The 15,964-nt window shown below is 42.6% G+C and overlaps 1 protein-coding gene across 1 annotated transcript in view; it reads left to right on the top strand.

The window, feature by feature from the left end:
• Positions 1-10,118: 10,118 nt before the first annotated feature.
• Positions 10,119-15,964, top strand: part of Deptor (DEP domain containing MTOR interacting protein) — a 146,777-nt gene continuing 140,931 nt past the window's right edge. The window contains exon 1 of the mRNA XM_031358123.1: positions 10,119-10,419. Within this exon, the coding sequence (XP_031213983.1) occupies positions 10,298-10,419 (122 nt within the window). The 5' untranslated portion in view covers positions 10,119-10,297. The remainder of the gene's footprint in view (positions 10,420-15,964) is intronic.

Below are 15,964 nucleotides of genomic sequence, written 5' to 3' on the forward strand. Positions count from 1 at the left end.
CTCTCTCTCTCTCTCTCTCTCTCCCTCCCTCCCTCCCTCCCCTTTATGTGTCTCTTTGTGTGTGTGTGTGTCGCGCACGAACACGTGCGTCTATATGCACAGACCAGAGATTAATGCTAAGTGTCTTCCCAGTTACTCTCCACTTTATTTTCCCACAGGGTCTCTCACTGGATCTGGGTGCTTGGGATCAAAACTTGGTTCTTCACACTTGCACAGCAAAGACTTTACCAATGAAGCCATCTTCTAGCCTACTAGAATGATGGCCTTGTAGCCTATAATTGAACAGGTAAGATCAGAGATTGTCTTTTCCTTTCTTTCTTTCTTCCTTCCTTTCTTCCTTTCTTTCTCTCTCTCCTCTCTTCTTTCTTTCTTTCTTTTTTTCTTTTAATTTTAAAGAATTACTAGAGAAAGGAGCCTTATTTTATGTGTGTTGCACGTACGTCAGATCTCCTGGAACTGGAGTTATAGACGGTTGTGTGTTGCCGTGTAGGTACTGGGAATTGAACCCAGGTCCTCTGGAAGAGCTGCCAGTGCTTTTAATCACTGAGCTGTCTCTCTGACATCAGAGAATTGCTTCATAGTCAGCTGTCACACAGATAGGGCAGAGTTAGAGCCATGTTCCCAGGTTTTATGGCTGGCTTTGGGGGAAAAGGGGTTTTGGTTTCTATGACATGGCTGGGAGAAGAATAATTCTGTTTTCCCCATCTATGTGAGAGCAGATGAGGAGTACTCACCAGGAGGCCAGCAACTGTCAGAGAAAACTGGCTTCTGAACCCATCCCTTTGGGTTATGTTCCATCATGTTGGTTCTTCCTTTTGTTTTGTTTGTTTCTGAGTAAACCCAAAATCTCACACATGCTAGGCAGCTTCTACCATTGGGCTATATCCCCAGCCCTCATGAGACTGTTTTAATGAAATAATTTGGGCTGGCGAGATGGCTCAGCGGGTAAGAGCACTGACTGCTCTTCTGAAGGTCCTGAGTTCAGATCCCAGCAACCACATGGTGGCTCACAACCACCCATAATGAGATCTGACACTCTCTTCCAATGCATCTGAAGACAGCTACAATGAATTACAACGGAGTGAGCGGGGCAGAGCAGGCAGAGGTCTTGAGTTCAATTCCCAGCAGCCACACACATGATGGCTCATGGCTATCTGTACAGCTACAGTGTACTCATACACATAAAATAAATAAAAAACAAATCTTTAAAAAAAGAAATAATTTAACTTTAAATCAATTAACTTATAAACCACATGTAGTACCATGCCACAAGTGCTTGTTAAAATAAAGGCAATATTACTTTCAACTGTTACATTCATGAGACTGCTCTTATATTCATTTTGTTTTAAACATTAGGACAGGATCTCATGCAGCCCAGACTAGCCTCAAGCTCTCTATGTAGCCATGGATGACTGTAGATTACTGATTCTCCTGCCTCTACCTCCCTAGTCGCTGGGTGACTCTGCCTGGCCTTAGGGTAAGGAGCTGAAGTGAGCATAAATATGTCGACCATACTCTGGTCAAAAGATCGATGATCTCTGGCCTTTTAACTCTCTAACTATGCTGGATGCTGAAGTTGAAGGCTTCTAAAAAATATTAACTTTCTTGCTTATTCTGTGACTGAAAACCACTGGCCTCTTTTCTCTATAACTCTGTTTTATTTTACTACTTAACTCTATCTTACTGTTCTGTGCTAACTACTCAACTCTTCATTACTATTCTGTGTTTCATTAGGTGTGAAGACTTCACTCTTTCTTATCTAATTGCTGTGTGCTAAAAAACTCTACGATTATGATTCTGTGCTTCATTAAGTGCTGGGGTGCTGAGGGCCGGGCTAGTTTAGATCCCTCAACCCGGAGAGAATCAGGGTTCCAGTAATCAGGCGGGCAAGGAGTCAGCGAGTGACACAAAGACGCGAACACAAGAGAATGCGGAATCTGAGCGTAATCTCTTGAAGTAAGCATTAGACTTTTATAATCATTATAAAAGAAAAAGAAAAGTCAGGGGGCTGGAGAGATGGCTCAGCGGTTAAGAGCACTGACTGCTCTTCCAGAGGTCCTGAGTTCAAATCCTAGCAACCACATGGTAGCTCACAGCCATCCATAATGAGATCTGACACCCTCTTCTGGAGTGTCTGAAAACAGCAACAGTGTACTCACACAAATAAATAAATAAATAAATAAATAAATAAATAAATAAATAAATATTTTTTAAAAAAAGAAAGAAAAGTCAGGCAGCACAACAGTCAAAGTACATGGAGGTCATCTGATACATAATGATTCTATAGAAAAGTATATACATGTAAATTGGCAGGAACTAGGCAGTGATTACAACTGAAATAAGGTCAGCCTTATCTAAGGTCAGCTTAATCTTAGAAGCCAGATGTAAATAGTTTCCATTCTAGTCTAAAGCACCACAAGCCACCTTTAGTAAACGCCCAGCCCAACTATGCTAATCCTCTGGGCTAGCAGAAGTAATGAACCAGGGGGTCCCATTCTTGCTAATCTTACCAAGAATAATACATTCCTTTAGCTCCTTGGAGTGACTCAGCTGTAATTCTAATGTGGTCTGCTATATGTGACTGTAATGGGGATTCTAAATTTACATTGTTGAACTTGCCCTGGGATAATTAATTCTTATCCAGTAAACTTCAATGCCCGGTTTCTTTCACTATCTCTCTATCAACTTTGGAGGCAATTTGTCTGAATAAGCCCAGGGTTGGCTCAGCAAAGACTAGGATTGATTGGAACACTGGTAGGGGCCAGGAAACAACGTCCAATCTAGCCTGGCTATTTGCAAATCGTTCCTTGGGGGCACCTCTATACCTAATAATGAAACAATACTGAAAGAAAGTATGCAAGACCTTCCCTTGACTATCTGGACCACATCTGAGTTAGGAGATGCCAAGGACCTCCAGGAGACCAGTTTCCTTGAAACTTTTCACCTCAGGGACTTCCACCAAGCCTCTGGACCTGTCAGGCAGACTCCACTAGAGTGGGTTGGCACTGGGGACCTTATCAATCTATTACCTAAGTTTTAAATCTCTGCTTGATTAGTGCTAGAAAACTCAGGTCTCACTTACTTTATAATTCTCTGTGCTCGTTACATACTACAAACTTAATTTTTACTCCTTTTAAAACTTACTATATATATATATGTCTTAGTTAGGGGTTTACTACTGTGAACAGACACCATGACCAAGGCAACTCTTATAAGGAAAACATTTACTTGGGGCTGGCTTACAGTTCAGAGGTTAATCCATTAACCTCTATCATCCATCAATCCATTATCATCAAGGCTGGAACATGGCATCATCCAGGCAGGCATGGTAAGGAGGAGTTGAGAGTTCTACATCTTTATCAGAAGGCTGCTAGGAGAATACTGGCTTCTGGGCAGCTAGGATGAAGGTCTTAAAGCCCACACCCACAGTGACACACATACTCCAACAAGTTTATCTGTCACTAACTCCACAGGTCCATTGAGAGTCTAAAATTATCATTCTTAGGTTCAAGTTAACATTGATGTTTTGTATAAATAAGCCCAATCAATATTTTTTTAAAATATTTTTTAAAGATTTATTTATTTACTTATTTACTTATTTAATGTGTATGAGTACACTGTAGCTGTCTTCAGACATACCAGAAGAGGGCATCAGATCACATTGTAGATGGCTGTGAACCACAATGTGCTTGCTGGGAACTGAACTCAGGACCTTTGGAAGAGCAGTCAGTGCTCTTAACCACTGAGCCATCTCTCCAGCTCCCCTCGTCAATATTTTATCTTGTGTCCTTGCATCTACAATAAATTGTTCTTTTTATAACCTTTGGTTAATGGTTTTTACAGTCAAAAGGAATGTATTCCCAAGTTGTAAATCTGTATCAATGCCTGCTTTCTATCTCAGTGAAATTAACTCGTGACACGTGAAGACTTCTAATTGCAGAGTTCTAATTGCAGTTTTGACATCACAGAGGGCCTGAATTGTAGCCTTCATTATAAAGGGCTCAATAATTATTTGTATGTATAAATTCAGGACTTCTTATAGAATCATCATTAGGAATTAAGAAATCATATATTATCTATATAGCATCACTACAAAACAGAACATATTTATTGATCTTCAGAAAAATCTGCCCAATGGAGTGGGCTAATACCCAGGGATTGCTATATTAATTTAATAATGACAGGATAAGCATATATGTCATAGCAAGAATCAATCCTGAGATTAGTTTCTCAGAGTCTTGCCAGTATCACCCCCAATAAGTGTAATAGACTGTAAACATTCCCAATAACCTCTGGGAAGTAGCCATTTCACCATAGTGTTTAGTGTCATTACAAAAGCAATCAGTAGATGGCAGCACATACCAATGTGTTAAATGGTCTGGAACAGTAAAAAGCGCTGAACTGGAGAAAACAGCTTCTTTTGTAATGGTTTCTTAAAAAAAAAAAAACAAAAAAAAAAAACAAAAGTAACACATTACAATATGAAAGTGAGTGTGATGTCATGAAAGTCTTATTTCTCACTATCATTACGATTAGCTTTTATCTCTTCTCATTTGTTTGTTTGTTGTCTAATACAGTTTTCAGGTCTCACTAGTTTGGTTAGTTTGTTTTTGACAGGGCCAGGGATGAAACCCAAGTCTTTAGCCATGTTAGGCAAGTGCTCTGTGACTGAGGTATACTCCTAGACATTACAATTATTTTGTTAAAGACTAGTCCTCTCTCCACAATCCTAGCAACAAAAATATATGGATAGGAATAACACATAGCCCTAAATGGGATGTCTCCATCCAATTCCTCCCTTCAGAGCTCAGGGAACCCTGAAGAAGAGAAGGCAGAAAGAGTGTGAGAGCCAAAGGCTATGGAGGACGCCAAGAGAATAAGGTTCTCTAGATGAATAAGAGCAAAGCTCATGTGAACTCACAGAAACTGAGGCCGCATGCGCAGGGCCGCTCCTCAGCAATAGACAGAATACTCTACACCATCAACTCCTTCACGAAACCAAGTATAATGGCTTGTGGTGGCGCACGCCTTTAATCCCAGCACTTGGGAGGCCGAGACAGGTGGATTTCTGAGTTCGAGGCCAGCCTGGTCTACAGAGTGAGTTCCAGGACAGCCAGGGCTAGACAGAGAAACCCTGTCTTGAAAAAAAAAAAAAGAAAGAAAAGTATAATGGCTGAAGAATCAGGAATCTATTAATGTTTGAGAACAGTCTAACTCTTTTCTAAGATGATGTATACTCAGGGGCCAGGGAGGTAAGTGCACTGGACGCTAAGGCTGGGAACCTGAGATCAGTTCCGGAACCAACATGGTAGAAGGAAAGAACTGACTCCAGCAAGTTTCATGTGCACATATCCGCTAAAATATAAGGCAATATATTTTATCGTTTTATTTTATTTTTGTTTTTTAAACAGAGTCTTTCTGTGTAGCCCTGGCCGTCTTGGAACTCAATTGGTAAGCTAAGTTGCCCTCAAATTCACAGAGATCCACCTGCCTCTGCCTCCCAAGTAGGAATGCTAGGATGAAAGGTATGTGCCAGCACCAACTGGTATGAAACATTTTTTAAAGAAAATATACATTCCTAGGGGAATATAACTTGTAAAGTAGAGCCCAGGAGGATGATAGACAGAGAGCATTTCATTAAGATCAAGCAGAAATGAGACTGACAGAATCTTAGAATCAACAGCAATAGTTTTAGTCAGTTCGTTTTTGATGTGAAATATCATGTATTTCAAGCTAACCTACTGAACTTGCTATGTAGCTAAGGTTGACCTTGAATACTGTCTTAGTTTCCATTTCCATTGCTGTGAAGACACACCACGACCAAAGCAACTCTTATAAGGGACAACATTTAATTGGAGCTGGCTTACAGTTTCAGAGGTCCAGTCCATTATCATCATGGCAGGAAGCATGGCAGCATCCAGGCAGACATGGTGCTGGAGGAGCTGAGCGTTCTACATCTTCATTCAAAGGAAGACAGGAGCAGACTGTCGTCCAGTCAGCTAGGAGGAGGGTCTCAAAGGTCACCCTCACAGTGACACACTTCCTCCAGCAAGGCCACACCTACTCAAACAAGGCCACACCTCCTAGTAGTGCCACTTCCTGGGCCAACTGTATTCAAACCACCACAAATACTGACCTTCCTTCCATCTTCCACATGCTGCTGTTTGGTTGTGTGGTACCCATCCCAGAAAACACTTACCCTATCATTAAGCTTTATGGCTGACATTATACATTCACTTTTTTTAGTAATTAAGTTCATCTCTTCAGCTAGTGACTAACCTTTCAGAAGAGTTCATTGTACCAGTACTGTTCAAAATATGGTTGACTAGGGAATGGCCAGGAACCTAAATGGAAGAAGGAGACATACTCTTTGTTACTGAGAATTCACTTAGAAATACTCACAGCAATTTGGTAGAGTATTTTTCTCTTTCAACTCCTATAAGGCTTGGGCATATGGTTTATTTTGTTTTGTTTGTTTGTTTAAAGATTTATTTATTTTATGTATATGAGTACACACTCTAGCTGTACAGATAGTTGTGAGCCTTCATTTTGTTATTGGGAATTGACTATGACCTCTGCTTGCTCGGGTAGACCCCACTCGCTCAGGCCCAAAGATTTATTTACTATTATAAATAAGTACACTATAGCTGCCTTCAGACGCACCAGAAGAGGGCGTCATATCTCATTATGGGTGGTTGCTGAGATTTGAATTCAGGACCTTCGGAAGAGCAGTTGGTGCTCTTACCTGCTGAGCCATCTCACCGCTTGGGCATATGTTAAGCATACATTTTTAATGTAATTTGTCTTGAATTTCATCAAAATGGCACACTTTGATTACCTGGAAATGCAGACACACACCCAGACCTTCTTCATCTAGACTTTGATATTGGCCTCTGAGTACCAAAACATCCAGGAGGCACTTGTGGGGTGAGTCAGCAGAGCTGGGAAAGGTGCCTTCACTTCTACTAGTTTCCACCTGTAAGGATTTGTGAAATCTCATCTAATCCACTCAATAACCAATGAGACTGACGCTTTATAACCTTTCCCTCTGAGAACAGAAGATTCTGAGAAGATAACTGGCTTGCATGTGGAAATCTGTCAGGATTTTCAGCTCTTCTGAAATATTAGTGTGGGATCAATTGCCACAGGCAATGCCCTCCTGACTTCTGTCATCAGTCACAGGCATAATTTCTTCAGGACCAGTTGTTCCAGGACAGTCTTAGCCATTGACGCCTATGTGCTCTTAGCAGGAAGTTCCCCCTTATGTCTGCTAAAAGAGTGACTTAAGCAGTGGAGTATGATGTGCTCCCTATATCACATGTAAGCTAAAGTACATAACAGCAAATCAGCTCTCACTAGCTCCAGGTATTTTCACACTCACACACACACACACACACACACACACACACACACACACACACACAGGGGCTTTCAAGAAAAATATCCAGACACACACATAGGAGAGGCTTTCAAGAAAAAATATCTAGGCCCAGCAGCCTTTGGAATGTGGAGGCAAAAGAATCAGGAGTGTGAGGCCAGCTTTGGCTACATGAGATATTCTGTGTCAAAATGCTAAAACTAAAGATAAAATGAAAAGTCATTTTTCCCTTTCAGATCAGGCATTTTCATAACCTGAAACTTTTTAGCCTTAAATTGCAGTGAATTTTTTTAATCACAGATGTACACAATCTTGCTATTAAAATGGATCTTCAAAACTATATTTTTTGATCCGTTATTTCATGAATGTCACAGACCATTCCTAGAAAGTAAAAATTACTTTTTGTTTTATCAATAGAAAATTGAAATCCAAAGAGCTTTAGAGACTGACATAAAATTACAAACTTGGACAATGGTGGATGAGGACCAAGATCACATGGTTGAATGAAACACCAATGCCCTGCCCCAAATCTCAATATTCTGTGAAATAAGTCTAAGATTTAAAACCTGAGAACCAGCCGCTGGGTGTGGTGGTGCATGCCTTTAGTCTCAGCACTTTGGAGGCAGAGGCAGGCAGACCTCTGAGTTTGAGGCCAGCCTGGTTTCTAGAGTAAGTTCCAGGACAGCCAGGCTGCACAGAGAAACCTTACCTTGACAAACCAAACAAACACAATCAAACAAACAAACAAACAAACAAACAGCTGTTACTCTCATTAAGTCTAGGCCATCTCCCTCTATCACTTTATATTTATACTATCAGAATGGGTCTCTTAGAATACATTGAACTGAAACCTCTCTCAGTGCACCTTTTAAAATATTGTCTGCTTAATAAAGTTACTAAACTTAAATAATTTCTTCTGGGCAAGGAGTTGCCTAAGACATTCTGTTAGAGGGAGTTATTTCCTTTCTGGAATGTGGCTGAGCATATCTTGAGAATCTATACAATAAGTACAGAAGTGCTGCCTAGCTCTCTAGTTGTGAAACTTAGACAAACTCTTTCACCAATCACATTTGTGTTTGGAAGCACTGATACCTAAGAGGGTTCTATGAGGATCAATTAACCAATAATAAGAACATTCATGGTGTCATGTAAAGCACAAACATAAACAAATGTTCAACCAATTTTTGTAATGCTCCAGTGAGCCTTAGAAGTGGTCTCTTCAAGTGTTAGAAAGGAGTCATGTGAATTTACCTTTGGAGGAAAAAAATAGAACAGAGAATGGTGTTCAAGGCTTATAATCCCAGCACTTTGGAGACTGAGGCAGGGGGATCATGGGTTGGATGTCAGCCTGAGCTACACAGCAGGATTTTATCCCAAACAATGGTTTTGTTTCCTAGAAAGTGAGCCTTTGCAAAGAGCTAAATGTTCTACTTCTGTGACCCAAGCAGGGTCAGAGCCTAGTCTTCAAGAATGCCAAGTCATATTGACAGCAGCGTATGTTTTGTTATATATTGACACTTCCTGAAGACGAGGACAGTTATCGCAGACACAAGTCCCTGTATCTTCCAAAAGGGAAATCCAAAGATACTTCAACAAATGTATATGGCCGTGGAAGACATAACCTCTCAACCAAGCTATGTGGAAGTTCACAAACCAAAAATGGAGAGACCTGATGACATTTAATGAATGTGGTAGACCAGCTCTGCCATTCAGATGTGTTTCACCTGCTCATCTAAAAGTTTATTGTATTGCTTGCTTTTGTCAGCTGAGCTGTTTTAGGTTTTAGTTTATTTTATGAGACAAGGTATCTTTTTATCCCAGTCTGGTTCAAACTCATGATTGTCTTGCTCCATCCTCTGGAGTTCTGGGAACACAAGTTTGTTGCCATGCCTGTCAAGATACAGTTGTTTTGGGCTGGAGAGATGGCTCAGTGGTTAAGAGCACGGACTGCTCTTCCAAAGGTCCTGAGTTCAAATCCCAGCAACCACATGGTGGCTCACAACCATCAATAATGAGATCTGATGCCCTCTTCTGGAGTGTCTGAAGACAGCTACAGTGTACTTACATATAATAAATAAATAAATAAATAAATAAATAAATAAATAAATCTTAAAAAAAAGATACAGTTGTTTTAAAGCACAACCTAAAATTGAGAATGATCCCGCCGGCTTGCCTGAGACAAGTTATCTCACTTCTCCAAGTAGCCTTCCGGATGTAGAAAGAATGACTTGGGAACAATAAGAAGGTAACAATTTATCTAAAACATCTTTAATGCAAGCAGTTATGGACAGGCGATAGCTACAATTAGGGTAAAGAAGGGATTAAAAACATTTAGGTAGGAAATCAAAGTAATGAAGCCAGGTCCTTAGTCTTTTTAAACCCCAGGCCAGGATGCTTTATTGACTCCACCATAGGGTAGTAGTAGTAGGTGGTCTGTAGGGGAAGGGATCAGGAAGCCTGAAATGCCCTTCAGCAATATCCTCAGTTGCTCAGTTTTTTTTGAGTAAACTGTTTTCATTTTTATTCTCTACAATCCTGGTATAGAAAATGGAGAAAAACTGCAAAATCTTCCACCATGAGCTTAGGAGTGAAAAGGGAAATATAAAGGAGAGAGATGCTCAATCTCCTGCAGAAATCGGGCTCAGCGCCCCGCCCCGATGTTTATATTTTTCTCCTTGTCCCCGCCCCCCGACCATGAGATAGTTCAGGCCACGCCCCCATGCAGAAGTTGCAGGGCCGGACTCGCCAACCTCTTCGGCTTACCCGCAGGGATTCCCTCACCAGCCAATCGCGTCTGAGCCTCGGGTCCGCCTGGAACAAAGATGGCCGGGGCGGCCTCGGTGAGGGCACCCTGATCCAAATGCCAGGCGCACCCGCCGGGACAGCAAAGGCAGAGTGGCAACCGCGCGGTTCAGGAGCATGGAAGAGGGCAGCAGCGGCGGCAGTGGTGGCAGCGACAGCAACGCCGGCGGGAGTGGCGGGGCGCAGCAGAGAGAGCTGGAACGCATGGCTGAAGTCCTAGTTACCGGAGAGCAGCTCCGGTAAGGAAAGGCACTCCTTGGTTGGTGGGTTCTCGATTGCACTATGCCCGCCGCGGTCCGGAGCGCACACGCGATCTGGTTCCTGGCAGGCGTGTCGCGCCGGGCTTGGGGACAACTGCGACCGCGTGGGGTGGTTGGTTCGCGCCGCGCGGGTCCCTGGCTCCTGCAGCCCGGGAGGTTAGCAGCTTCAGCAAGGCTGCGGGGACCGATGCCGGGGACGCGCGGTGCAGGCTGCGCCGCACTAGCTGGACTGCTGCAGCCTGCGTCCCGCCGACTCGCCACCACTCAGGACGCGCAAACCCCTTGCCAGGTGTTCCTAACGACTGCCTAGCCTGCTCGCTCCAAAAAGAAGAGATTTCGGATGGGACCCCAGCCCCTGCACTTCCAGATAGAAGGCTCCAGCTCCCATGAATGCCTTTCGGTTCAGCATTCCTTTTTGCTAGCAAGCTTTGAGCCTCAATTTACTTTTATGTAAAATCTGGCGGATCTCAGCGAGTCCTTTGAAGGGGTTGCGTCTCTTCGAGAACCTTTCCCAGCTTTTTTTACCTATCCCTTAATTGGCACACTTGATTTCAGGTGTCACTTGGGTCCGCAAGGGGGCGTGAAAGTACCTTGTTCAGTGCCCACGTTTGGGACCCCGGAGTTGGCCCATCGCCGCGCACTTTTCCTGGAATTATCACTTGCCTATCTCACAAATCCAGGAACAAGCACTTACCCCCAGGGCTCCTTTGACATTCCCATCGCTTCCTGTTCCCCTTTCTTGGGCATATGCTTAAGACTTGTGCTTCCACAGCTGCCGCTTTTGGGGGTTGTAAATCAGATTGCCACTTGAAATGAATCCAGCTCTGCCAGAACTTGAACCAGTAGCCCGGTCCCACCTGAAAGAAGTGTGCTAGTTGCCTCTAGCTCTTGGCTTGATTTTTCCGGCTTATTTCTGTTTCTAGATGGCTGTTTCAAGACAAAGGTCCCTGGAGATCTGGTAAAGCATTTGGCTTTGCAGGGCTCCGTTTGAGGAAGTAGCTGTTGGCCCTCAGGATGGTAGAGTACAGTGTGACAGAAGGAAAATCACGCATTTCAGTTCCTTGTTGAATCTCAAATGTGTGGCCAAAATTGAAGGGAATTAAAAACCTGTTTTCCTTCATCAAGAGTATTTTGTAATCAAGATGACGTAAAGTTTTTTCTGATTTAACCTGACTTTCTCAATAGTTTATTGCTTTCTTCTTTACTATATTGCTGTTGGAAAAGGCTTCTCTTGAGTGAGATTCCTTGCTTTTTATTTCTTTTGCAAACATCATTATGTCCCCAAATCACTTTCTCCTTCAAGATACTGCTCCTGTAATGCCCCTTCTCCGGCCTTCCCAGAGCGCTTGCAGGCTTTCTCACCACAAACCTGCAGACCTGGGAGTTCCACTCAGGCTTAATTTTCTGTTCCTTCACCATGTAGCCAAGTGTTACCGTGACTCCGTTTTGAGGAAGGCTTTGAGTCTGACAGAATCCTGGCCTTGCCCTTGACTTGGCTACTGTAGCGCCTTGAACAAGGATGAGTAACAATAGATTTTACCTGGTAGTGTTGTTAGGAGGATTATGTTGAATTAGTGCGCGCCCACTGGTGGGTGCTGATACACACTATATGATCACTAGCCACGGTAGCCATGTTTTGGACCAAGTAGTTTACTTGTCTGAGCTATTTCCTGATCTGTAAAGTGGTCATGAAAATGAGAGTATTTCATGGAGTGCTTCTGAGATTCTGACTTCGGAGCTTCCTGTATTAGTTAGCCATCTGCAAGGGCTTGCTGGAATTAATTGGTGTTCCTGGTCTCTCTGCACCACAACGTCTGACACAGCTCCTCTGCTAAGATGTGCCCAGAGGGGCTGTGTGTTGTGAAGGGCAAAGGATGGAAGTCCAGGCGATGTAGGTTTTCCTTTCTTCCTTCTGCCACCACCACTTTTGACGTCCAGTCTTCACCATGTGTTACTTGTGTGACTTACTCTTTTGCCTCCATTTCTTCTTTATAGAAGGGAGATTTAAAAGACAATTCGCTTTCCGTTTGGGGAAGGCTGAGATGTCGCATCTGAACTTGAATATGATGGTATGCACCTACAATCCCAGCACTTGGGAGGCAGGGACTTGGTGGTTAGCCTGGCCTACATAGTAAGTACTACTCAAGCAAAGCCCTGTCTTTAAAAAAAGTCTGAGCAAATATTAACCATTTCAATTTGATTTGGATTTTACTTTTTCTTTCAATTATTTTAAAGCAAATTTTAAAACTTTATTGTATGTGGGGAGGGGCAGGGGTTAGGTGTGCCAATGTAAAGGTCAAAGGACACATTTCAGGAGCTGGTTCTCTCCTTCCGTGTTGGCATAAGTTCCAGGATCAAATTCAGGTTGCCAGGAGTTCACAACAAGCACCTGTAACTACTGAGCCCAGCACAATGGCTCTGGTCTGTAATCCCAGCACCCCCAGGGTTAGAGGCAGAGAGGTTAGGAGTTAAAAGTCATCTTGGATATATAGTGCGTTTGAGGCCAGCCTAGGTAGGCTTGTGGCAGGACAAAGTTACATAATACTTACATTGTTGATTGCGGCGGTCCTCTGCCTGGTGTTAGGCGTCTGCTCATCCTCACTGTTTCAGACAGAATAGACTCTTCTATTCTAGCCGTGTTCATCTTGTATGATTCCTGTGGGTTAGTGATGCCCAGGCTTTCTACCTCTGATTGCTCCACGTCACCGGTTACTGTAACCTGGCTCATATTTCCGTGTCATCACTGTTAACAGCAGGTGATAAAAAAGGAAAAAAGGGGAAATTCAAGACTAGCGTGTGAAAGAAGTTTCACTTCCAGCTTGAGTTATGTCCAACTTCTTTCCCACTTTTTAGAGACTGGGTCATTACTCTGTGTAGCCTACTCTGGCCTAGAACTCACGGCACTCCTGCCTCAAGCTCCCAAGTACTGGGATTCTAGGTAGGGAGCTACCACACCTAACCCCTCTTTTCTGTTTTGGCAGTGTGTTCTCTTGGTGGAAGCCATTGAACCCCAGAACTCTGGAACTCTTGGCCCTTTTTTCTACATAATGGAGAGAGTATCCTCCAGGTTGTATTGGACAGAGTGGGCTCTAAGCTGGAAAGAGCTCCGTACACTAAAGAGATGAGCTTACAAGAATGCTGTGGCCGTTGTTGGTTCCAGCTGTGGAGCTGGCATGCTGCACGGGGCTGACACGTTTTTGCAGTTGGTTGCATAAGGACAACAGAAGTCACCACATACATAGTCTCTTTCTTTCCCAGTAGGAGTGTTCCTAATTCTCTTCACGTTCTTCCCACATCTTAAAAGAGTTTGCTTCCCTGCCCAGAACTTTTTTTTTTCAAAAAAACAAAAACAGAAACAAAACAAAACACAAAACAAAACAAAACAAAAAATCAGAATTTCATACAAGCACATAATATGTTTTGATTGAACCCATCTCTACTTCTCTTAACTGCCCATAGGTCTTCTATTTAAGATTTATTTATTTTATATATGTGAATATACTGTCCCTCTTTTCAGACACACCAGAAGAGAGCATCGGATCCCATTACAGATTGTTGTGAGCCACTATGTGGGCACTGGGAATTGAACTCAGGACCTCTGGAAGAGCAGTCAGTGCTCTTAACCTCTGAGCCATCTCTCCAGCTTTCATTTGTTTGTTGTTTTTTTTTTCTTCATGATTTTGTATATTCGTTTTCAAACTTAGTCCACTTAATAGAGCCAGTATTTGCATGAGCATAGGGCGGATGGGCCATAGGGCCATCCGCTGGAGCATGGGTAATCTCCCAAGGGCTGTAGCACTGAAGAAAACTGATTCTCCCTCTCCTGTCACATCTGGAAGAACCTCTTTTGTAACAGTCATCCTCTTTTGTCTGGCTCTTACAGTCTTTCTGCCCCATCTTCCACCATAATATCTAAGCCATGGGAGTAGGGAGCATGATGCAGATGTCTCATTTATGCTGGTCATTCCCCAGTCTCTTACTCTCTGCACAATGACCGGTTGTGAGTCTATATTGATCACCATCTACTGTAAAAGCACTGGTAAGCGCTGAGAACTGCGTGCTCTATGGGTGTTAAGATGAGTATTTAGTTGGGTATTTTAATACTATGTTTTTTAGCAGAATAATAATAGTAGGTTCTTCCCTAGGGCTTATAACTTACACACCCTGTTCTCAGCCCAAGTGCCGGGCTTGAGTTTGGCTGGTGGATCATCTTTCCCAATCATTTTCCAGGGTTTTGCATCTTAAACAACAACAACAACAAAATAAATGCATTTGGTGTGGAAGTGCATGCCTACAATCCCAGCACTTGGGAGGGATGGAGACAGGAAATAATGTAGCCGTGTGGCTTTAGAGGGAGAGGAAAGAAAGTGACACTACCAAAGAAAGCATGCTTAGAACAGAGGCACAGAAAAGAAAAGGAAAGATTATGCCTTTCTGAGAAATTAGAAAAGCCAGCCATTGTAAAGCTGTATGGCTACACTCTGCAAGAGATGAACACTTTAAAAAATTATGGTGTGTTTTATTTTTAATTATGTATGTGTTTGTACAGGCACACTCAGTACCTGAGGGGACCAAAGGTGTTAGAGGACCAGTTCCTCCTGGAACTGGACTTGTAGGTAGTTGTGATCTGCTTGAAGTAGGTGCTGGGAACCAAACTTGGGTCCTCTGCAAGAATTTTAAACACTCTTAGCCCCTGAGCCATCACTCAGTTCCTGCTTAAAATTTTTGAATTAGCCAAAGAATGTATTATCACTAATTCAGAAATGTGACATTATTCACATGCTAGATCAGAGGTTCTCAACCTATGGGTCATGACCCCTTTGGGGGTCAAGTGACCCTATCACAGGGGTTGCATATCCCATGTCCTGCATATCAGATATTTGCATCACCGTTCATAACAGTAGCAAAATTACAGCTATGAAGTGACAACGAAAATAAATTTATACTTGGGAATCACCACAATATGAGGAACTTTATTAAAGTATAGCAGCATTAGGAAGGTTGAGAACCACTCTGCGAGATGGGGCTGACTGTTCACACATACTTCAGTATCATGTTGATATCAGAACAGAGGAAAAGTGCCTGAAGAAAAGAGGAAAACATTTCTAATTTGAAGATAATTGGGAACATGCAAGTAATTCACGCCTGGGGTGTTTATTCTATAATCTTTCAGATCATTAGGTTTTTGCTTTTTGTTTTTGTTTGTTTGTATGTGAATCCATTGTCTCAACTCTGACATCAATTATGATATCTACATTCCACCTCCCGCTTCTTTAATGAGCTGATCCCAGAAGTGCTTACACAGAAAGAGGTTGGCTATAGAATGTTGTCAAAGTAATCCACCAGAAGCAGCTCTTGGTGGTGACTTTAGGAATTGCAATAAAAACAATACAAGCCTATAATTCTAGTACTAGAAGGTGAAGGAAGGAGGACCAAGGTGTTCAAGAACGTGGCTACAGACCAAGTTCAAGGCCAGCTGGGCTACATGTGACCCCCATTTTTTTTTATTAGATATTTTCTTTAT

Source organism: Mastomys coucha, unplaced genomic scaffold, assembly GCF_008632895.1.
Source record: "Mastomys coucha isolate ucsf_1 unplaced genomic scaffold, UCSF_Mcou_1 pScaffold7, whole genome shotgun sequence".
Classification (NCBI taxonomy): Eukaryota; Metazoa; Chordata; class Mammalia; order Rodentia; family Muridae; genus Mastomys; species Mastomys coucha.